We start from the raw sequence: 25,212 nt of genomic DNA on the forward strand, positions 1-25,212 counted from the left end.
ATTTACGATATAGGCATGCGTCGTACATGCACATATATATATATATATACCGCAAATCAATACGAGTATGATTAATCCTATTAAACTTAACCAATAACATAATCTAACCTATAAGCGATATTATATTGTCATTCATTATTTTGTTGTGTAAACATAATTTAACAAGTTGTAAACATAAAAATGTTATAAATCTTGATCGTAAAATATAGTAAATATGTCCGTAGATTTGATAGGAAGTAAAGAGTTGCATTTGACTAGGTTAGTTCGATTTCCGGAAAGAAGGAATCATCCAAGCAACAAAGTTGGAATAGCGGACTTGCTTGAAAATGACTGCTGTTGCTATGTCTCCTGCTTCTCATGGTATTATTCAAGTAGTTAATGAAAATAATTTACTTAAAATTGAAAGGTAATGTTATTTTACATCGACAATCTTGATAATGTGTAAAATATAAGGAAATATACAATATTTCTTACGAATTATCATCTCCTTACAGTTTTCTCAATGACACAGCATACAGGGAAGCCATTGAAAACTCGTCGAATTATAATAGTCGATTATGCAGAGAAAGAAGGTTACGTATGCCTTTTTTGGACTCGCAGACGGGTAAATTATAATATTTTATGTATTTGTGATTATTGTTTTCACTTATTTGGTTAGTGCGTGTGTGTAACATTTATTTTCTATACGTTTATTGATCCATTAAAAAATTCACTATGTTTGTTTATGAATGCAAATGCATGTTTGTAGAGTTTTAACAATTTGCTGTCATAGTGATTTTAGTATTTAATAAATCATTGTATTAATGTTTTTATGTGCATATATTACTTATTATTGTTAAAATATATTGTAGGTGTAGCACAGAATCATTCGACACTGTTCATGTCACCAAGAGAAAGGTTACCAGGATTATTACATGGACAAATTTATACTTATCCAAGCAAGCGATGGAGAAAAAAGCGGCGTCAGTATCTAATGCATTATTTACATCCCAAACGTGGACCAAGAGGTGACACAGAAGATGGATCAGAGGGTATAGAAACTATAACGCACGTTAACGATGATAGTAAAGAATCAGTTGGACTTAAAGGTATATATATATATATATATATATCCAATTAAGTAATTTCATCTACCAATAATTAACATGAAATATAGATGGATAATTTATTGTTATTTGTTTCAAAGATGAACATAGTAAAGATGCATGGTATTACGACGAACAAGACATGTTGGATATGGATGCATACGAAGAGCCAGACCCAGATAGTGATTATGATTATGAAGAAAGTTACAGTAGTAAAAGGAAAAGAAGAAAACAAAGAGGTGGTGGGCATCATCCTGCCAGAAGTCATCCACCGACCACAGATAGTCCTGGGACCAAACGTACAAAGGTACATCTTTTGTATATTATGAAATATTAATTAATGCAATATTCTAGTAAGTAAGAAAATATTGCGACGATTATTTTTCTTTTTTTATTTAGGGTGGGGGACGTGGCAGAAAGAAAACAAACTATGATGCCGTAGACTCTGATAAACCATTCGTTTGTGACCGTAAGTTTAATCATAGATACAACTACAAATGACTCTCTCCTGTTATTAGTTTCACCAAATATTATTATTATTATTATTAATATTATTATTAATATTATTATTATTATTATTATTACTATTATTTCTATCAGTTATTGTTTTGTTTAAGAAAGAAATGCATCGCGTTACCAAATTTGTCAATATTGTTTATTTATTATAATTTAATTAGATTTAAACATATAATTTTGCAAGGTACATGAAAAGAATTACTTTATAGTATAAGATAAGATGAAAGTTAGAAATAAATTGTGAAATATTTTAGCGTTGAATACTGCATAATCTTACACCGAGGGATGGTGATCGATCATATAATGAACTATAATGTGGGAAGTCGCTCTTTAGTCTTATATTCATTTTGATATTTAAAAGTGATCGGTACCGTATTGATTGTTGTTTTCCTTCAAGTTTATAACAATCTTATATTAATTTAACGCGTTGTGTAGACTTTTGACAAAACACGCTAGTATTTATTTATTTATTTATTTGAATATTTTCATAATTAAGTTTAACTCATAACAGGGAGATTTAATTTTATATATCTGATATTTTTTGTTTAACACTTCCAAACTTTTTTCACTTACTTACCTTTACTTACTTTCCTTATATCATATTAATACTTCTCTTTTGTTACGTATTTATACTTTCCAAATTGAAGCAAAATAACCTCTATAAATATCTTAAGTACGTTTACAACTGATTTATCTCTCCTACAGACATAATATACTTTTATAAAGATTAAATAATCTAGTACAAATATAGTTTCAGTAAAAAAAAAAATAGATAAATATTTTTCTTTAATACAATAATAATTCCATAGCAGTTAAAGTTTTGAAGGAATACAATAGTCATTACTAATTTGAGTATACTTTTTCAGACCCAAAGTCTAGCGAATTAACTCGAATGTGCCTGCAATCTGTTTACTTCTTGAAACCACTCCTGTTAGACTAGCAGAAATCTTAAGAAATTTGGTCTCGTATAGTAAGCTCCTATTATCAATAAGAATTAGCAATTTTGTCTGTTCTTAAGCGAGCTTATGAAAGTGGCCAAATATCTTTAGACTTATTTTACCTGCCAATAACAGAGCAATAATGTACTGGCTCACACTGTAGCGAGCTCATTCTGTAGGAGTATACAAGCATCAAGCCTTGCATCGTATTAGTTTTGCTTCTTGGGCTGGAACTCCTTCACTGCTTGTCCACATATAGATCTGTAGGTGGATAGGGATGTGTACTGGTGCGGAAGGTGTGCAAATTTCCTTCTCCTTAACCCGTAAGCTTCGATCCTTAAACCTTTCCTTAATATCCATTAAAAAAAAGGTCTGTCTTTTTATGGACGTTGCGTTAGATGGATTGCGGGAAAACAGTATTTGCACTTTTGCAGTATGCAGCGCACGGTATAAAACCAGACCTGGTCTGGTCTACCATTATGGTCATTCCCACTCTACCTCCTCTGGTGATCCTGCTAAGGAACTAAGTCCCAGTCCTGCCGAAGTTGAACCTAGGAGCGTTGCAGACACCGCTGCTTCGAACCAGCCAGGTTGGAGCCAAAATCAGCTCAGTTTTCTCACTTCCCTTTAAGCCAAAATTCCCTACCTTATTCCATCACAAATTACCATTTTACCTATTATTCATATCTACAACTTATCCCATCCATGCAACTATTTACTTTAATAACCCTTTGACATCAAGAAATTGATTATATATTTTTATATGTATTGCAAATGCATGCGTTGCAAATACCGTTATAATATATCTATATATATATATATATATATATATATATACATCTATAATAATAATAATAATATATAGAGATATTTATATATATATATATATATGTATATATAAATGTAATGTTTGTCTTGTAAGTTCTGGTGATTCTTTTCATCAAGGACTAATTTATATAGCATCTTATTTATATTTACGTCGAGTCAGCCTTGAAAGGATTTAAAAAAAAAAAAAAAAGAAAAACAAAATTAAGAAATATATGAATCAGCAAAATTTTAATGGTTTGTTTTAGATAGTATACGTGCACAAAGAGAAAGTCTTTCACAGTAAATATTTTGGTAAAGAAGGAATTAATCGATACAATGTTTTTAGATATATTTTGCAATGCATGCCTCTGCAAATGCATACAAATCAAATGTTTTCATTATTAGAGAAAAGCGATGATCCATTATGTCCTTTGAATTGTAACTTTTTTTTGGCACAGTCATGTCTCTGAGTGTTTGGTATGTGTGTGTTTTTATCAGTAATTCCTATACCCTAATTTTTTAGCATGATATGATATATTACAGGTAGATCTAACTGTTCTAGATATTACTTTATTTGCTCTTTTTTTTATGCTTACTTGATACCTAAAGCAATTTTGGCTTCAAGTTTCCTATTCATTAAATGCTGAAGCTTGACTAAATAAAAAAATATAAATTTGATCAATTTGCAGTAGAGTATTTCAATATAATATTTATAATAAAGTTTGTTTGCCTGTTTCTTTTAAGTCAAATATTTAAATATTGTATTTTTAAATAGTTGTTGGTGATGGAATGTATTGATCGAAATGCATCTTGTTACAAAAAAAAAAAAGATAAAAAAAATATAATTGGATTTTTTATTGTTGTGCCAGTTTGTCTGAAAAAAAAAAAAAAAAAAAAAAAAAAAACTGTGGAGTTTAAATAATTGATTCTGTTATTAGAACGATATATACAATAAGAATATAAAATAAAAATAAAATGATAATATTCTTATATCTTTGAAAACACATACGAAATGTTTTAATGCGTAATAATCATACTTTTCTCTATCTCATTCATTCGTAGAAATTATATCTTTATTTAATTTTCTTTCTCTTTTCCTCTTTCTCTCTCTCTCTCTCTCTCTCTCTTTCTCTCTATCTATTATTCTATTATTGACAATCTACATAAATATCATTATCATAAGAATAACTGAATCGATTATTAATAGACATTTTCACAGAGTTGAATCTAAATAATTGTCAATATATAAGCCAGTGTGCATGGTCATTAGCTTGTGACGCAAAGCGCAACTGGATATGTGGTCGGTTTGTGACTAGGTGGTACACGTCGGGGTCGTCAGAACAACATTCCCTCGAGTACCTCGAGTCCCTCTCCCGCGGCACCAGCTGTCCCTGCTGCGGGAGCTCCAACGCAGCCACAACCACCGGCACAGTTGCCACCAACACAGACGCCCATTGCACCAACCTCGCCAACTTTGCCACCACCTAAGGAAGATCTCCTACCGGCTGTAGCGTCTCCTGGTACTACCGCTGTACCTTCCCCATCTTCAGTTAGACCCGAGGTTGGACCACCCACTACTACTCCTGGACCGGCGGAGAAAAAGCCTGGAAAATCAGCTCAACCCTCTCCCTACTGTGACTTTTGTTTGGGCGATGCAAGAGAGAATAAAAAAACAGGCGGATCAGAGGAATTGGTCTCTTGCAGTGATTGCGGTCGCTCAGGTAAGCTCGAGGAGAAAGTCAAACGCAAGTATACACGCAGAACAAATCATAATTAACCATATTGATACATATTTTCGATAATCATATTAGTAGTCGCGTCGTATTACAATATTTCTTTTCAAATTAAACATTCTGACCTGACTAAGTAAGTGTTCATTTGAAAAGAAAGAACAAACTAAACAAAAAAAAACAAAAAAGATATATAAAAAAAAATTAAACAAATTATTATTAAAAAAAAAGATAACAAAGAAAAAGGTTTAATATTGAAAAACAATATGTTCTTTCTTTATGTCTAACAATTGCGATCTGTAACTTGAAACTTACAAAACATATGCAACTCAAAATACAAAATAGATCAATTCTTAATCTTTCATTAAAGTAGTTTTAATCAATTAATTATGATGGCATTGGTGGATTAAAAATTAATAAAATAAGTGTTTCCAATATTATTGGTATATTGTTTTATGCGTATAATGTTATTTAATGTTATTTAATATTTCTAACGAAGAAAGACTATTTGACGAAATTTTATTGATTTCATATTATTATTATTATTATATAGATATATCTATATAAATGAATAAGACTGTTTTTTAAAAATATTTTAGCTAATTGACAAAATATTTGTTCTCTTTCTCTCTCTCTCTCTCTCTCTCTCTCTCTCTCTCTCTCTCTCTCTCTCTCTCGTTTCACATATGAGAACGGGTATTGTTTTCTCTTGTTATTTAAACAACTTTTCTTTTGTTGCTATATAAAGCATATGTTGTAGTATGTAGTAGTAATTTTTATCATATTCGCGTACAATTTTTAATTATATATACATATATATAGAGAGTTATTAATATCAAATGAGATATTTAAGTTGTATTACATTTTTCCATGTTAGTCCATTAAAGTTTCTTTTTTGTTTTTTTTTTTTTTTTAATAAAATAAAATAAACATATAAGATATGTATAAGTTAATTTACAAATAGAATTGTTTACGTTATAAATGTATATATATATATATTTAACAATTATTATATATTTATTGGATAAATTGGTAAAATATTTGAATATAAGATTGATTTTTCGTCTTTCATCTAAGAGAATATTAATTTAATTTTATCAACGTAATAATTTTTGAGTTGTATACAGTTACAGAGTCGCTATGTGTGACATATTTCGAAAGCTATTAATTCCGAAGGGTCATTGAAATGTATTTATCATGTGTGCAATAATGAAATATCTTCAATTATTTGCGCATATTGTAGATCAAGTGGTTATAAGCTTTATAATAATAAATAATACACTAGTCAAGACAAGAAAAGCAAAAACATCACTTTGTCAATGGGTGCAACTTGTCGCATCTGAGTAATAGGAATTTTCAATAATTCCTTTACGGTATATGAAAAAAAAAATTAACTGTGATTTATCGTAATTCAATGATTAGTCATAAGATACGATTTTTACAACAAAAAAAAAAAAAAGAAAAAAAAGATATGTAGAAAAAGAAAGAAATATAAAATAATAATTAAAGACAAAAGAATACATAACTAATAATATAAAATTAAGTTATATATAAATTAAATTAAATTAAATTAAATTAAATTAAATTAAATTAAAATAAATGGAGAAAACGTACAAAAAAAAAAAAAACAAAGATGAAATTTAACGTTTAAACAAAAGAAAATTTATAAAATTCCGATTGTACAATTTCAAACTCGTAGATCTTTTTAGGCGTTGTGTAATTTTACAAAAAAAAAAAAAAGAAAAAAGGAAAGAAATAAATTTGTAAAAATTCCTGTTGCACAGTATCACTAGAGCACGTATTGAAGAAGATGTATTTGTCTTCTGTTTGACAGTGTATCGTATATCATCTTTATGTTATAATTGTTTAAAATCAAATTTAAAAAAAAAAAAACAAGCGCGTACTTGATATAAACAAAATAGAAAGAAAAAAAAAACAAAAAAATTAAAAAGAAAAAATAGAAAAAAATAATAAGAAAAAGACAACATTATTTATATCAAGTAATATTAAAATATAGGATTTATTGAGAATATCTTTATTAATGATATATAAATCTAGCACAATCACATGATGAGAATCACTTTAAAAAAAAAAAAAAAAAAAAAAGAAAAAAAAAGTAAGAGAGAGCAACATACTCAAAGTGATATAGGAATAATAATAATATTGACCCACGTGTCTTTGATATATTGTGAGAGACAAATTTTTAGAGCTTGTAAAAAAAAGAAAAAAAAAAAGAACAAAAAAAAAACAACAGTTGTGTTCGGATCTTTTGCATTCATTGCATATTTGAATTTCCAGATACTCTGATAGAAGCAAAACAGCGCAGCACATATAATAGTACTAAAAGTTTATCATAGTATCAATCAATAAATAGGGTACAGTTGTAAGAAAGAAAGAAAGAAAGAAAGAAAGAAAGAAAAAACAAAAAAAAACTTTATGCCTTTCCCCCACCCCCTCGTATCGTTATTTTATTTTTTTTTTTTCTAATTTTCCCGTTTGAATTCAGTTATTTTCTTTTTTCCTTTTCTTTTTTTTTTTTTTTTTTTTTTGTACAAATTCTTAATCAAAGCCGTCATAAATGAGCACAAGTGTTACTTGTATGTTTCTGACATAACGTAGTTTATTATTATTATTATTATTATTATTATTATTATTATTATTTCTTTTTCATTATTTTGCTCGATTAAAGTGTATCGAAGGCATTTGATAATCAAAAAAAAAAAGAGCTCTTTTCCCATGCCAAAAACAATGTTTCATTTAAAAAGGCAAGCAAACGAAAGTATAACGAATTGAGCCAGCTGTAATATATAGAAATATATACACACATGCTATATATATATATATATATATATATATATATATATATATATATATATATATATATGTATGTATGTTTATTATTATTATTATTATTATTATTATTATTATTATTATTATTGTTATTATTATTAATATTATTATTAATATTATTATTAATATTATTATTATTATCATTATTATTATTAGCAAATTAAGCTATGATATCCGATAAAATGGTACAAGATTTTATTCCAGTACTTTTCAAAAGAAAATTATTTGCTTCCAAAAAGAAAAGAAAATTAATTAAATATTATCAACTCTTTATGGATGTTTAGTTTATGCATTGCAAAATTGTAAATACGTTTTTATGGGGTTTATAGATTTAATTTAAAATAGCTTTACTATATATATATATTCGGTATTTATACATATATAATACAGAATCATAGAGTACGTTGCAATAATAATAATATTTCTTTTTTTCGTTGATTATAAATAATAATAGAAGATAATTACATATATACCATAGACACTGACTTCCTGCCAATAGTAAAAAAAATGGGCACAACATTTCAATTACTCTCTTCCAGATTCTCTAATTCGGTCATTTCCACTATGCATATATCTGCTGCTTTTGATTTATTATTATTATTATTATTATTATTATTATTATTATTATTATTATTATTATTACTATTATTATTAATTATTGTTTATTGTTATTATATATTAATTATTAACACGTTGATCTCCCAGTCAATAGAAATTTGGATAACGCTTATCTTCATCCTATTTAAATAGGTTTTCTCAAGTAATTTGCAACTATAAAATGTAATTTAATATAATATCTTTTTCTATGGCATTTGAACAAAATTAACGTGTCGCGGGATAACACGTTCCTGTCTTGATTTAAAGTTCTTATCTGCTTTTCTCGTAGCAAAGAAGATAAATACTTTCAAGTATCTTGTATGTCTCCAAGTATCTCGAAGTCGAGAAGAATCTTTCGGAGGTGCTCGTACAGGGTAGACTGACAATTTAATATCAGATAAAACTGCCATAAATTATTAATTGATATTAGAGAAAGGAATAGCTTTTAAGATAATTCGAGTTACGGTGAAAAAATAAATAGATTGATGAGTATATTAGCCTCGGGAGACATTTGATCCTTGATCTACGCATGGCGATCAACGTGTTAATTATTACTATTATTATTTCTTGTTTTTCTTCTTCTTCTTCTTCTTTTTTTTTTTTTTTTTTGTCTATTTAAATTAATTCGGAGAATAAGTTTTTAAGAGTATTATTTCATTTTGCCGTACGTACGAACTTAAGAACAATTAGGTATCAACAGGTGTGTCAGCGAATGATACGACACACAAATATTTATTAAGTATATTTAAAAATTACAAGGATATATATATATATATATATATATATATATATATATATATTATTAAAAAAAAAAAAACGCAAACACATAAAGAAAAAGATAAAGGATACAATTTTTCATGGTCAGATGTTTTTTAATTAGGTATCTATATCAAATTCGAATAGCGACGTGTCACAGGAACATAAACGACCGTAATAATTATGGTCTCTTTTTGTAGAAATCTGACATGTAGCTTAGTTTTATACAAGCTTTGATACCTGTACAAATATCACTTCTTTTTTTTTTTTTTTTAATAGAAATAATATTGTCATATATATATATAGATTTATATATATATGTATATGTATATATATATATATATCTATCATTAATGTAATACCTTATGAGTTTTTCAAGCACATAGAGAAAGAGAGAAGAGACACATCAAAAACATTGTTTTGCAATCTAACTTTATAATCAAATTCAAGAATGAGCAAAAAAAAAATATATATATATATATATATATTGGAATATATATGTATTGAACTTAGTCATACAGCTTTTTGAAATTGTGTTTTTTTTTTATTAAAACAAAAAAGAATCATATTTTTAAAATTTAATTATTTACTGGATCAAATAAAGATTTGTCATTTTCCTAGAAGTAATATGTTAAACAGTTCATGCATACATATATATTTATATATATATGTATATATATATGTATATATATATAAATATATTCAAAATAGTACCGCGCTCTTAAAATGATTTTATCGTCGTCGTTAACGCAACAAAAATATATCTTGCTTTAGTTTAATCGATTAAATAAATAATTATTATCACATTAGTTTGAGATCATAAGAAAAACTCACATGGTATATATATATATATAAAAAGGAAAAGAAAAGAAAAAAGAAGAAAACAACACACGATAAAAAAAAAAGCATGCAGATAGTTCCTCCTTGTTATATAAAATTGAAGACTTGTTATTAGGCAATTTTAATTAAGCAATACCCATGAGGCTTACAAATATAGCGTTTAAGTAACATTAGTTATATATATGAATATATATATTATATATCTATACAAATGTGATACGTTATGAGTTGTTTGTATGCGTGGATATGGATGCGTTTATTTGATGAGTGTATTTCTGTATGTGATATGTGTGTTAGTTATGATGATGTCGTGCGTGCGTGCGTGCGTGCGTGCATGTATGTATGAGTGAATGGGTGACGCGTGTGTGTTAGTGCGTATGAAAGGAATAGAGAGATAGCGAGGGAGAGTGTGCTGATCTGCGACGTTTATATTGTGCTGCGCAAGAAAGAACGTGAACTATTCCAAGGTACGCCCTGCTATTACTTACCACCTATTATTCCAAATAATAATAAAAAGTATGTTCAAAAGGCAACATCAAAAATATTGCGAGTATCATGAAATAAAACATTATTGTGCGGAAACATGAATAAGTTTCATTATTCCGGACGTTTAGTGCTGAGGAAAGGTGAAAGACATACTAATTCGCACTTGTTGAACAAAATTTAAATGACGACAAATTCAATATTATAAAATTAACAATCAAAGTTGAGAAAAAAAATATACCACAGATATGTGTATGTATATATATATACGCTCTATTCGATCGAGCCTCGATTTGGATACAGAAGTTTGAGAAAAAAAAAAATAGCTAGCTTGGAGTTCACTGTTCTTCGGCACAAGATAAATGTCCTGGCACCTTTCTGCTCGTCCAATCATTATCCTAATCCATCCCACATGCGTATTCCATGACGTGCATACATTCTTGTTATAGGGCATCCAACATGTTTGCAATTCACTGCAAACATGATCGTTTCTGTTCGCAAGTACAGGTGGCAATGTATCGAATGCAAATGTTGCTCCATATGTGGCACTTCTGACAACGACGTGAGTATATTCATCCCTTTTTAAATTTAGCAGGATTTTATTATCTGTTTACAATTTGACGTTAAGCACGATGATATTATTTATGTTCTTTTTTTTTTTCTTTTTTCTTTTTTTACGCGACAAATTTAATTTTTCTTTGATCAAAGTTAAAAAAAAAATGGCCATCATGTAATGCTACAATGTTCAAAATCTATGAAAGCCTCTTTTTTTTTGTTTAATTTCTTTTCTTTGTAGATTGATTTGTTTGTAATTTATTTTTTTTCTGAAAATATTTATTCTTACGCTATTATTAATGTATTTGGCGACACGAAATAGGATCAGCTGCTGTTCTGTGATGACTGTGATCGTGGGTACCACATGTATTGTCTATCTCCACCTCTTGCATCTCCTCCAGAGGGCTCCTGGTCTTGCCGTCTGTGCATAGCAGAATTTCATCGACGTGATTAAGTCTGATATCTTAGATAAGTCACGTGATTTTATCTATTTCTCGCTGTGCGGTGCGACTACGGTTGTCTTTGAATTAGGAGAGTATTCTTTACAGCCAATCCTCAAATCCTTAACTCCTCCAACCCCCCTCCCCTCCTTGACTCGGCCCGATTTTCCGTATATAGTATTATTATTATTGTAGATTTTAATGATCTATATCGATCCGCTGAATTTAATATTAGTTTATTCTTAACGAAACATCCAAGGAGAAGAGATTTTTATTCATTAATGAGATATCTCCAAAACATTTGCCATTCTTTTTATTTTCTTCATTTGTTTAAACTGTATTTATTAAAAATGAACGATTAGAAAGAGAGTATACGCGACTCGCTGTGGTTTATTAGACATCTCTCAGGCATTGCTGGATCTCAGAAAGCTAAAAATGTAATAAATGTATTTATGATTTTATTTTTATTTTTTATTTTTTTTTTTTTTTAATAAGATAGCTCTTACAAATAGTTATATACATATATATAAATATAATAGCTTCTCTTATAACAGACGCCATGGAACAAAACATGGATTTCTACGAGAAAACGGACAAAGAGATTAATATTGTTTTAAGCGAAATAAATAAAACAGAGAGAAAAGATATACATATGTTTGCTCAAATATTTCGACAGGAAATACATGAAAATATGACAAATGTATTTTTTATTCGTTTTTAGAATTCAAATATATATATATATATATAAATGCTGTAAGAAAATGATAAGAATAATTAGTTTTAAGTTGAACGAAACACGATGCTCTCCTAGTTCTGGATCAATCTATATTTAGCCACTGACACTTAATATGTTGTTTGGTTGCTTTTAATTGAAGTTTTAAAATGGAATTAAATGACATGGAACGAACCGAAATGAAACAAAACGACGAAAGAACTTTAAAAAAAAAAAAAAAAAAAAACAAAAAAAACAAAAAAAAAAGAAAAGAACAAACCAAGATATGCTTAAAAATTTTTAACAAAACTTTTGGTGATCTCAAATTTTCATACTAACTCTTAGCTCCTCGCTATTAACTTGGATATGTAAATCCGAGTGTCATGGAAGATTGCAAAAGTAAAGTAAAATAAAAGAAAAACAATGATATTCTAGAAGACAAAAAAATGATAAAATAAAATTAACAAAACACATGATATTATTAATATCTGTTTCGTAAATAGCGATAAATAGGAAACATTCTCTGTTTATCTGTACGTATCAATGATATTTAAGCTTTTACACTTATTGACATAGCCATTAGTAGCAGCATAGCTATGAGATACAGACTTAACGGTTCTGCAACAAGAAGAAAGCAAAAAAAAACAAAAATACGAAAAAGAAAAAAAAATTGTATTATATATTCCCATTTCTTCGTCATTATATAACTCAGTATTTTTATATTTTATATCTTCTTCAGTGTACTTAATTTAGGATACTCTGGTAATATTTGGTATTCTCAACAGTATGAAACTTTTTTTTATTTTTTCTTCCTTATCTCTAACTTTTTCTCTTCCTCTTTATGTCTTTCTCTTTTTCTGTCTTTCTCTTTCTCCATTCTTTTTTTTTTTCTACTTCGTCATGCTATGGCAGCCTAATCATATGGAATTGTATGTTAGCTACATCACTAAAAATGGAGCAATCGATATTTCAGTTTTTTTCCTTATTCTATTAAAGATCATAAATTTACACTTTATACTGCTTATTTTTAACATATTGTACGCAAATTCAAATAAAAAAGAAAAAAAAATTATGAAAAAAAATATTAGTTTATACAAATTGTTGTATTAGTAACTTCAGATTATGCGGACTTTTATTGTGTGCGTGTATATTAATTACTACGTTTTTCATTTCCGAGGTAAAAGAAAAGAAAGAAAACGAAAACGAAAAAAAAAACAAAACAAAAAACACAAACCAGAATGTATAGAATAATAAAAATTTCTTTCATATTTCAATTGCACAGAGGCACTTTCCAACACATTTTCTTTGTTTCTTTTTATTTAAAATGTTTTAGGATCACGTTTGGCGATTAGTCCAACAAAAGTCCAGTTCTTCTCTGCAAAAAAAATGGATACTTGTATTTTATAATATTACAAATGTTGACAATAATATCTCTGTTCAATTATTATAATCGATATTAATCGATTTCAACTAAAATCTCTGATAAAGATTTGCGTCGAAGATCGGGAATAGTAGCGTCCTTTGCCGGATAACCAACAGGTAACAATAAAACGAGTTTTTCGTTAGAGGGACGCTGAAGTAGAGTACGTATAGCTGGGCCGCAATTTAAAGGTGTAGAGGTTAAAGTAACCAGACCAGTGTACTATAACGGTGAAAGGTAACATAAAAGAACAAATTAATCCCATTATTTATATCACAAATGAAATAAAAAAAATGAATATGAATAAACGAAAGCGAGACAAGTTAGAAAAATACAAAATAATACCTGAATAGCGGTTAAAAGAATACCACATGCAATTGATACGCTCATTTCGTTATAATAATGAACCTTTTTTTTCCATTCGGTAAGAAACCGTAAACCTGTTTAAAAACTAGAATTAAATATGGCGCGACTGTGAGATATTCCTTGATCCAGTTAGTTTTCAATGGACGAAGATCTGTCGTCCATTTAATTCCCATTCTTTTTTTATAATTAATTTCTTCTTCCCTTTCGACGATTTCTCGAATACGAGCTTTCATCGTTTTATTCGATATCGCTAGGAAAGTCCACGGTTCCGTATGAGCGCCGCTTGGAGCGGTACCTAAAAAGGAAAAGCAACACTACGACATGGTCCAAGGATCCATATGGAAAAACCTACATCGATACAAACTTGCCGTCTTTCTGTTTTTATACCTGCAGCTTTGATAATATATCGTATTACTTCTTTCGGTACATTATCTTCGCTAAAAAATCTTATAGTTCTTCTCGCATTGGCTATTTCGTAAAATTCATTGGCACGCCTTAACAATTCTTCATTGTTCGGTTTACTGTATTCGTAAGGCAGGTGCTTTAAGTCTTCCGGTAAAGCCGACTCTACACATATTTCTTCATTATCCGAATCCACTTTGTCCAATTCTACAGATAACAAAATTTCTATGTTATCAAATTTGTATAATTGTATTTGTAGAATTTTTCGATACCTTCGTTCTGTGGATTCTTCCTCGCACCATCTGGATATTTGAATGCATTTGAAATAATTGCAAAAATTCTTCCTTCATTAATTCGTTTAACAATGCTCTCGAAGAAAAAACAGAAACACAGCGTGATAACAATATAATACCAATACTTTGAACAAAACGGAAAAGCCTCAGATAACATTTTTGTTATTTCGATAAAGAACGAGATCATTTCTAACAGCACTAGTAAGTGTATAAACAACAAGTGTGTTCTTTCTACTTTGAAATCAGAAAAGTAAATGAAATTACAAAACTATTCAACGAATGATTCACAATATTTATTTTCTCTAAGTAGTTCACGACAGAAGCGAGAGATTGATAAAAGATTAATCGATCGGTATTATATTTTATCACATATGTTTCGAATTAGCACACCTACAAACATGGTGTATATATAAATACACCATATATATGTATATGTATATCCATTAGAAAGTTAAACAAAAAGAAAAAAAGATTTAATCGATGGAAGGGAGAAGAATACCTATAAAAAAAAAAAGAGTAAGATAAAACAATCAATTTTGGTGCTTACGTTAGTCTTGAAGAATCTCTCGTGGCTATTAGTTGAAGCGTTAATCGCTTGGCAGCGCGACGGTCGTTGGCGCGCACTGGCTAATCGAGTCTACGATTGGACGAAGGGTTAGGACCAATAATAAGCGGTTATCGATGATCGCAAAGTGCAGGCGCGCAACACCGAAAAACGCGTGCCATTTATCCGTCCGTCCGTCCGTCCGTCTTTCGGTCCTTCGTTTAATGGTTATACTTGGAAGATCTGCGAGAAAGAGACCTTGAGAGTAGAGCAGTTTTTGTGCGAGATATCATGCGAATTTCGCGCGGGTTTCATTGTCCTTTTGGAGTCTTCTCAGCCGTAACTCTCGTCGAGAAGAAGATCGTCGTACGTCGTCGTGAAAGAGGGCGAGAAGAAGAAACAGGAGGAGGTGGTGGAGGAGGAAGAGGAGAAAGAGGTGAAAGAGGTGGAGAAGGAAGAGGAGGTGTAGCCGGCGAACGACGACGACGACGACGACGACGTACGACGAACGCGTTCTTCGTCGTCGCTGACAATTACGTCGCGGACATGTTTGCCTTAAGCTTGACCGGTCATCATCAGTAATTGTGACTACGTTCTATTCCTTTTCATTGAACTTTCGATATATATGTGTGCGAATAATCGAAAGATGTTCCTTCGATAAAAACAAATCGTTTCGTTTGATTATTCACGGCTGTCATTGCGTTTGACCGACATACCAAACGCCAAAGCACTTTTGACAGCGTGCGATTTGTGTGGGCAAAGTAGGGACGACAGAGGGGAACGGGAAAGGGAACGGGAATGGAGAACACCATGCGTCCACCGCTACCACCCCCACCACTCAATACACCAGAGAATGCGAATGCCGAGCAAACTGTCACCCACGTCTTGACGTTTGGTATGTGTTGTTGTTCGATTATTCCTTCATATTTTTTCTTCTCTTTTATGCATATGCTTTTATCCTCTAACACCTTACACACACACACACACATTTATCTACCTATGCTAGCATTGTACCAACCCTAGCTTTTGTATTTATTATAGAACTGTTGGAATGTTCCAATGAATCATCTTATGCTTTCTCTTTGAGAATAAGAGGAAGAAAATCTTACTTAGCAGCAATGGTATGTATTTATGTATAACAACATATGTGTATAAACGATAATATAGCTTTTTTTTCTCTCGGAAAGTTTTAATCGTCGACTCGCATAGGTTATGAAATATATTGAAAATGATGTGTCTATCTACGTGTGATTTTACTCGGCATCGACATCCTCGTGGAAACGACAATTTTTCATTTATTTATCTCTCTCTCTTTCTCTTTCTCTCTCTCTCTCTCTCTCTCTCTCTCCCTCTCTCTCTCAATATTCTACTTAAATTATATAAGATTAGATTAGAGAGTGCAAGTCAATATTTCTTGCGTTTCGTTGTTGCTGCTGCTGCTGCTGCTGCTGCTGTTTATAGTTGCTATTCAATCGTTATTCATATACTTGTGTATATATATATATATAAAGCAAAAAAGAGGAAAAAGCTAGTCGAGATTGAACGTAGTCGTTTTATCCGGCATTAATCCGTGATATTTTTTATTACGACGTAGAAACATTCATGTATTCGACCTTCGTAGGAAAAAGAACACAAATATTCTTAATTTAATCTCTTGATCATTTTTATTCATTCCTACGTCCTATGAAAGTACGTTCGATGTCGAATATAAAAACTATCAGTGATATTTATCGTAACATTTAATATCTCAGGTGTAAATGCATTTTTAATGATATTATTTTTATCTGTATTAGATAATCGGGAAAAATTTGTGGATGGGAAAATGAGTGAAACGTCGACAGAATTTGGGATTCATGTATGCAACGTAATCACGTGTAATTAACTGTTTAATGATTTTGCACATCGAACAACCGCGGCCCATCATATTTCGATGATAAATTAATGCTTTCAGATACGGTCAACCAGGATGGATTCGCTATTCGCTTCTTCTAATTGTCCCTTTAACCTTATTATTTAACTCTCTTTTGTTATCCTTTTAATTAATATAATATTTATTTTGTATATTTTTTGTTTTGTTATTCCAAGTATTATTTTATCGTTACTAAAAGATTGTACGTAAGATACATATAATTAGAGTATGCAAATGGTCAGGTCAAAAGAGAAAGCAGCCAAATAGCATATCTTAAATCCTTTTTCAGGAACAAAGGGCTCATGTGAATTACCGAGTCGATTGTTTCCTCCTTTAGTCGAGTCATAGATTATGGCCTTGGGTTGATTCACTTCGCTAACGAATTTCACCCTCACGGTAAATCCCAGACACACAAACAACTAAATCCATTAACACATATAAACAGATAAATGCATGTTGGCATGCGTAGAATAAACTGGATACGATCAAAGTTCGGTTAAAGAAATTTGTTCGATTCGTTGGTAGGTAAACATGACTCACGTTGTGATTCTTTTTAAACGTAAGAAAAAATATTATAATACATGATCGATTAATTAGACGGAATATTATGGTAAAGTTTTAATAAAGGAAACACGATATATATATATTTTTATTTTTTATCGTTCATCAACGATAAAGGCTGATAACTCTTGATTAATTTTTAATTTTATTACGTAATACAAGGTATGAACGTTGTTGGAGAGATAAGAGACCTTCGTTGGAGTTACTCCTTACTTATACAAGAATCATTTTTTTATGTTCGCACTGACTCATGACCTCGAAAACCAACGAAGGAAAGAGAGAGAAAGAGAGAGAGAGAGAGAGAGAGAGAAATCAGCAGAGATTAATTTGGAACGTAGGTCGATTTCTTAGTTCCACCTTTTCTTGGATCATTCAATTTAAATCCATTAATTAAGTATTCATTTTTATCAAGGTTATTATTTATATTATAATTACTCTTTCTAGAGACCTTTTCGATAATTCATTTTCTTTAGATTATAAAGAAACTACAAGTTTAACTTTGAACTTAAAAAGTTTCACGAAGAAGTAATCGATTAAAATGACTAATAAGATACTTTTAATTCACCCTGTATTTATCGCGATGGAGACTACATTTGTAATGATTTACTGAATTCAAAAAATACAAGAAGAGAAGAGAAAAAGAAATCGATTTGAAGTGGTAGCTCATGTTCATAAAGAATGTAAATCTAAACGATTGTAAGATAGTTTACCGAAGTTGGCCCTGAAGATTGCGACTAGCACACGTGTGCAAAATCCTAAATATAGAAGCTCGTGCTAGGAAGGTGTTAGGTACGATTCACGAACGAACAATATAATCATCTTTAACATTGCATAGATCGTTTGTTAAAATAGATTCCTTATTCAATCTATAGAAACTATCTTTTTATGAGCTTATCTTATTGGAAGAATCACCGATGTTTATTGTTTTCGTACTATCGATCATTTTTTATTTGTTTGTTTTCTATAAACAATCTTATTTCTAATCTTCTTTTTTTATCATAGATAAAAATTAATCTACGTTTTTAAAAGTAAGTAAACTTTCGAGATAGTTAAAAGATGAAGCTAACAAGAGACACCATAGAAATATCGCTTTAAGCGCGAGACTGAGGTTTCACAAACAAGGCTGATTCATACTAACTAATACTTTGACTCTCACGGGCAGGGGATTATTAAAACTTTAAACAATAATATAATAGGACAAAGTCCGGAATTTTCTAAAAGTTCATTTTTTATTATGATTTTCGATTATTTTTAGGAAATTTAATCTATCGTTCCAAGTTACATTAAACATTGCTTCAAAGATTTATGGCCTATAGAAACCTAAATGGTTTTTCTTTGAATTAAACAAAGAAATAGAATTTATAGAAAATATAAGACAAAGCGATAGGAATGATGACTTTGGATAAAAAGAGAATAAAACATTGAACAATGGTAAACAAGTTATTTGTTCTTGTTGTTCCTTGTCCTTGATGCGTTTCTTTGGGCGATGAACTTGAATCGAAAATGTTTTCCAAAAATAGGATGGAAAGAATGCCATTGTATGAATAACTAAACATTTCTGAATTTCTCTCTTACTTTCTCTTCTTATATTTAGAAACTAATTAGGACAGAATAATAATAATATACTATTAAATGGATATCCGATTAATTTTGTTATATAAATGAAATTATTTCATTATGTATGTGCATAGATTGAATGGAAACAAATTGAAGCGAAATATTGAAGTTAGTTAAGAGAAGGAAAGAGATTCCACTCTGGTAAATTATTTCAATTATTCCGACACTAATACCAGATATCCCCAATTGAAATTGTTAAACGATGAACTTCGATTTTATTTTCATTTCTATTCGTATTTTTTTCTCTTCCTTTACTCCTCGCTCAATTTACCGTTGACCCTACATCTTTTTTCATCGATTTTATGCAATCAAAATGTTCACCAATGGCGATGAATTACGCAACCCTGATTAATACACACCACGTGGCAGAATAATCTTTCAATATAATAGTAATAATAATACGATGAGATAATAATGTAGAGAAAATAATTTCAAAATAATAAAATTCGTGTAAGTTGCAACATATGTAAGTCGGTGTTTTGTAGTCTACCTGTACTGGAGGAGGGCAGGGAACTTGACACTCGGAAGGAAGAGGGGAACTCTAATCAGGACTGACGAGATCGTTCCTCGTAATGTTCGTTCAGGAAGAAGGGGTGAATGAATATTCATGCTAAGGACACGATCCTGGTTGGTGCCAGTGTTTTCGCCAATGCCTGTGTTTTACCAAAGCCTTTCATATACATAATATATAATATCTATATCTCGTATGTGGGCTACACTATTTTGGGATTTTTTATAAAAATCTAGAAATAAAAAATTAATTGAACTCTGCGAACAATTTGGCAAAGATTGTTGTTTAAATTTACAAGGCCACGTTACACGAATATCGTTTTTTAGCTGAGTTTTTACCATTTTTACAACGTGTTTTTAGACTGTTCTGTTATAAGAGGGTTGACTATACTTCCATGATTTATCGAGTTCCACTCGACTTCGCACTTTATCCCGTCTAACGATAACGTTCTCGTGTTGCCTCATACAAGGCTAGCTGACATTATCGACGATAGAAAATGTCCTTTTCTCGTGTCGGCCGAAATTTGGTTTTTTTTTCTTCCTTTCATTTTACCCTGCATTCTGAGCTATTAATTATACCATTTTTATAATAAAATAAGAGACAAAAAATGTTTGAAGGCTGGATGGTGGCGATTCTTCTTTCTAGATACAGTCCTATCATTTTGAAAATATTTATGTTAAATGATTTTTTTATTTCACAATAACGCGAAACAAAGCAAAGATATATAAAATATAATTGAATAATTGTTCGCTTAATAATAACGAAGAAGAAATGAAAAACAAACGATGGAGAGAGGATTTTTAGATACGGGACTGGCGCTTCGGAAATTGCCGCAAATTATGCAACGAGGGCACGGATTCTCGCTTGAGTCGACACTGTTCTCTACGTCGCCGTTTCTCTTTTTCTTCTTATTCTTCTTCTTCTTCTTCTTCTTCTTCCATTATTCTGAAATTTCATTCGCGTTCATGGCCAATCTTGCGACACGAAATATAATATGAAAGAATCACGATCGCCGAGGGATTTTGGTCGTCGTACAGAGAATGCGTTTATTCTACACATATACAATATAGGAGTAATGAGGGTGGGGATGCGATCTTTCGAATCATTTTGCATGTTCAACGCTCGTAAAGGGGACTGCGGATTCGTCGAACAACGTTCATTAATCCTGCACGTACGCGTTCAGGTTTATGCGCGTGGACAGGTGATTTTCATTTAGTCATCTTACTCGGAAATCTTCTACGAAGTATCATTACAAATTTATCTTTCAAACGAATATTTAACGGCAAGTTCAATGTTAAAAAAAAAAAAAAAAATTATAAATTGTATTGAAGAATTATGTAAGGAAAAGGTTCGATTTAAAAATACGCATTGGTGCATACACAACACACAAACACACATATATATATATATATATATATAAATATAAATATAAATAAATAGAGAGTGAGGGAACATTAATGGTATTATATGAAAAAAATATGGGAGGGGGCGACGAGAGATAGATACGCGGTTGAAGCGAACCTCGGTGTTTTCCAAATCAGCTGTTAGCTTGAAGCGGTGAAGGGTGACTCGACGAGTGTCGGCGGCTCGATGGTGGGGAGAGAGGACGGCAGCAGTCAGTCAGTCAGTCAGTCGGCAACGAGCCTTCCTTCGGTACGCATAGTGTTAGATCGTTCGCGCGTGCCTCTAATATCTTACCTTTCTTCTTATTACTTATCGTTGTCGATCGATCATCATTCTTATCCATCACCTTGTAGCTATTTTTTCTTTATTTTGTCTCTACGTAAAATACGAATACTCTAACACAACATACATCGAGTTAACTTGGTACTAAATTTTGCGTACGCGTGTAAGCCTAACATTCATCAGTACGTGGTATCGCGTTAGTGAAAGTGTTAACAACCTGCTACGATAGATAAAGAAAAAAATAAAGAAATATTTGAAGAATTTTGTGGTTTGTTCGAAAGAGAGAGAGAGAGAGAGAGAGAGAGAGAGAGATTACCCGTTCAAACTTTGAAAAGTTCAGATAAGAGACCTGTGATGTGCAATAGGTAAACTAACCAAATTCTTAAACGGAACTAAATCAGGAGAAAAAGGATAGAAAGAAAAAAATCTGTTGGTTTAAAAATAAATGCCGAAGACCAACGGGAAGATCGAACGAAAGGAAAGCATAATAAATATTCGATTATTCGAAGTAAGAAATAGTTCAAGAGGAGAAAAGATTTAATGTGTACACATAGAACAAATCAGTGAGAAGAATAAGGTCCAAGGTCGAAAAGCGTACTTGCAACAGTGTTATAATCTCTTGCCCTCCTCCCTCTGCCCCCTCATTCTCGTCTTCTTCATCATCATTTTTTCCTTCTTTTCTCTCTCTCTCTCTCTCCCACATGTACGACGGCACCTTCTTTTCCTCGTGCCCCCACCTTGTCCTCCAGCACGTCCTCTTGGATCGGTCGTCGTCGTCGTCGTCTTCGTCGTCGTCGTCGTTGTAGCAGCGGCGCAACGAGCATCGCAAGGAAAGTGTGTCAGTAGGATAACAACGAAAGCACAGGTCACAACTTGGACGTCCTCTCTTCGATGTCCTCTTTCTCCTCTTCCTTCTATTCCTTTTTTATCCTTTACGAAGTGACACTTTTTAAATTTCATTTAAACGTCGCGTGTTGTGCCATTTAAACGGCAAAGTACGTCCGAAGGAATTGGAACACGTCGGTGGCGAACTACTACTACTACCACCATCCCAGCAGCAGCAGCAGCACCACAACCACTATTACTATTTAGTTGGTGTAAACTAAACTCGAAAGGAACTCGAAAGAATTTGTTACGACACCACCTAGAATCGAATTTCAATTCGCCATTTATTTCTTTCCTCCCCACTTCACTTCTCTTCTCTTCTCGTCGCGTGTATGAGACTTCTCCGTGTTGTTTCTTTTTCTATTTTTCTCTTATTAACATTTTTGCCATTTCATCGTGAGGAAGAAAAATAAGTAAAAGAAAGAGTTAAGAAGATTCACTACGTCGATGTCACGACGAAAAAAGAGCGAGTTTCTTCGCGAGAAAAAGAGAGACAACAACCTTGTTGCGTCATGATCGTAATCGACGAGAGGTGTGACGTTAGTAACAACTTACAATAATAATAATAATAATAATAATATAACACTAAACGCGTGTACGAATATATTGAAGAAAAAGAACAACACAACATAAGGATATATTTAGAAGAGAAAACGTTGTTGTTGACTTTATTTTCTTCTTCTTATTTCCTATTTTATTTGAATTATTTTCTTCACTTTTATTATTCCATAATCTTCTTAATGAAAGAAAACAAGAGGAAGAAGAATCATGTGGCATTGATTTTTTAAACTTACCTCCAATCATTCCACATAAGTATATACATCTTTCCAGTAAAGAGGAGAACAAATCGAAGAGTAAAAGAAGAAAAAGAAGAAGAAGAAGAAGAAGAAGAAGAAGGATGATTCGATTAATCAACTAATTCGTTACAACGAGCAAAGTAGTGGTTATTCGATTTTATCGCGCACTCCCTCCCTCCCTCCCACCCTCCCGGACGTATCCGAGAGATTAAAAAGCTCCGAGAGTAAGAACAAAAACAGACTTGGAGAAAAGAAATTGAGATAAGAGTTAAGAGAAGAAAACAAAAACAAGAGAAAGAGTGAGGAGAAGAAAAGTTAAAAGAGAAAAAAATACCACTTAATATTAGTAAAGTATGTTAAAGAGAAGAGGAGCGTCTAACAAAATGAAAAATCCCGAACACGAGAGTGGTTATTTCGAAGATGGAAGTGACGGGAGTGACACCGAGGTTAACGTCGAAGAAACGATCGTAGACGAAGACAGGAAATGCGGTTCTGTTTCTTGTTACGGCCTTACCAAGGCCATCGACGGCCTCGACGTCAGAGATTCTCAGGAACACCTTGCCAATGGCTACGAACACCACCGATCGAATCGAGGTATGTAATCGTATTTTCCTTTTATCTCTACCTGCTATTCTTACCATGAATAATCAATCCCTTAACTTTCATTTCCTTATCTATTTCTATTTTATTTCTTAGCATTCTTCTCGAATCTAATTTTTCTTTCTTTTTTATCGGCATGCACACTTTCACCCTTAATACTGCGTTTTTCTTTGACGATGGGTAATTCTATACCAATATAGCTCATCCTCTTATGTTAGTCATTAGCTGTCCTAGTAACTTCTTGTAGCCTCTTTTTAAGTTAAGTAGGACGGATTACTAAATAAAAAGGAAGAAGAGAGACGGAGATACAATCAAGTAAAATAATAGAAAACTTTTGGAAGAAACTGTTAACACGTTAAAAGACTCACGTTACTGCCGCAGTGTCCTAGAATTCCTGTTAAGATTTATGCATCTTGGATTGGCCAATGAACAATCATTTCCAAATGTTATTACACTTTTCTCAGAGATTATTTTTAACTTTCAATTATACAAGTTTTAGGTTTGTAGTTTTTACTAATTGAATAATTATTCTATGTAACGAATATAGATAAGGTTCGATATAACCCAGTGGTTCAAGGTCCAACATTTCAAACATTCTTGCTCGAACAAAAGTATTTTTGTACGAAGCTATCAGGGAGTTCTCGTTTTCGAGAATAGACATATTCCCTTTGGATCTCTCTCTCTTTCTCTCTATTTCTCTTTCTCTTTCTATCGCGCTTTTCCTCTTTTTATAGTCAGTCTATTGAAATTGATCTCGTTCGTGTTCGCTTTTCGCGTCCTTTTAAATTTTCACGCTTTATCGGTCGGGGCTACGATGTATGAGAACGTATGATAATCTATATACTTACATATGTATATATATATATATATATATTATATTATACAGGGTGAGATAAAAGTCAGTTTTCCCAGAACCCACAGAAAGCACAAGATTTGGAACAGTTGATAGAACAGTCAGTTTTCGCAGAACTTTGACACTAATTTTTCATTGTATTCCGTCATAATGTAAATCGGTAATTAAACCGTGCAAATAGGTTGTTTAGAATTATTTAGAAAAAAGTGACTTTTATTTTGCTTTGTACATTGAATGAGTCGAAAAAACGTGTAACAATAAAAATCATATTTATTTTCTTTATTCTTTCTTCAAACATTCTTTAATGTCGCTCTTATTAACACCCAAAATAATCACCTATTAAACTTTCTTTATCGATTAGATGATAGTTGTAATAAAGAATTCGATTCATTCGACACTAATATCGATTTTCTCCTAATCTTAATGTTCATTACTATAAGTGTCTATTTCGAAATACCA

General features: G+C 31.3%; 3 protein-coding genes across 7 annotated transcripts in view; 2 read left to right on the forward strand and 1 right to left on the reverse strand.

Annotated features, from left to right (window-relative positions):
* The first annotated feature begins 117 nt into the window (after positions 1-117).
* d4 (double PHD fingers d4) lies at positions 118-12,588 on the forward strand. 3 transcript variants are annotated; one of them, XM_015332935.2, is made up of 9 exons: positions 118-406; positions 495-604; positions 852-1,088; positions 1,187-1,392; positions 1,485-1,554; positions 2,974-3,129; positions 4,663-5,067; positions 11,052-11,164; positions 11,480-12,588. In XM_015332935.2, the coding sequence occupies exons 1-9, from the start codon at positions 327-329 to the stop codon at positions 11,609-11,611; spliced, it is 1,509 nt and encodes a 502-aa protein (XP_015188421.1). In that variant the 5' UTR covers positions 118-326; the 3' UTR covers positions 11,612-12,588. The 3 variants fall into 3 exon arrangements, with proteins under 3 accessions (XP_015188421.1, XP_015188424.1, XP_015188434.1); XM_015332938.2 differs by lacking the exon at positions 2,974-3,129 and having other exon boundaries at positions 145-406; XM_015332948.2 differs by lacking the exons at positions 11,052-11,164; positions 11,480-12,588 and adding an exon at positions 7,375-7,625 and having other exon boundaries at positions 148-406.
* Iyd (Iodotyrosine deiodinase) lies at positions 12,054-15,327 on the reverse strand. The gene is given in 5 exon segments (XM_089170974.1): positions 12,054-13,951; positions 14,075-14,142; positions 14,145-14,390; positions 14,483-14,704; positions 14,770-15,327. Coding segments are annotated over 5 exon segments (930 nt in total). The 5' UTR covers positions 14,978-15,327; the 3' UTR covers positions 12,054-13,765.
* Positions 15,328-15,337: 10 nt separating this feature from the next.
* Positions 15,338-25,212, forward strand: part of LOC107072725 (ribosomal protein S6 kinase alpha-5) — a 33,850-nt gene continuing 23,975 nt past the window's right edge. The window contains exons 1-2 of one of the 3 annotated variants that reach the window (XM_015332908.2): positions 15,338-16,229; positions 16,376-16,455. Coding sequence is in view for 2 of the 3 variants with exons in the window: in XM_015332890.2 (XP_015188376.2) it covers positions 23,654-23,894 (241 nt within the window). In the remaining variant the exon portion in view is untranslated. Of the gene's footprint in view, positions 16,230-16,375; positions 16,456-18,780; positions 23,895-25,212 lie in introns of those variants that run through there. The other 2 variants (XM_015332900.2, XM_015332890.2) reach the window with 2 other exon arrangements.

The sequence above is a fragment of the Polistes dominula genome, unplaced genomic scaffold, assembly GCF_049000335.1.
Source record: "Polistes dominula isolate Pdom_NZ unplaced genomic scaffold, Pdom_raw_medaka contig_31, whole genome shotgun sequence".
Lineage (NCBI taxonomy): Eukaryota > Metazoa > Arthropoda > Insecta > Hymenoptera > Vespidae > Polistes > Polistes dominula.

Bases quoted from the DNA above. Each gene is read 5' to 3' on its own strand.
- d4 (XM_015332935.2), top strand. From the start codon at position 327: ATGACTGCTGTTGCTATGTCTCCTGCTTCTCATGGTATTATTCAAGTA. The intron at 3,130-4,662 runs GTTGGAGCCAAA...GTTTGTGACTAG, and splicing joins CGCTGCTTCGAACCAGCCAG to GTGGTACACGTCGGGGTCGT. The intron at 5,068-11,051 runs GTAAGCTCGAGG...TTCTTGTTATAG, and splicing joins CAGTGATTGCGGTCGCTCAG to GGCATCCAACATGTTTGCAA.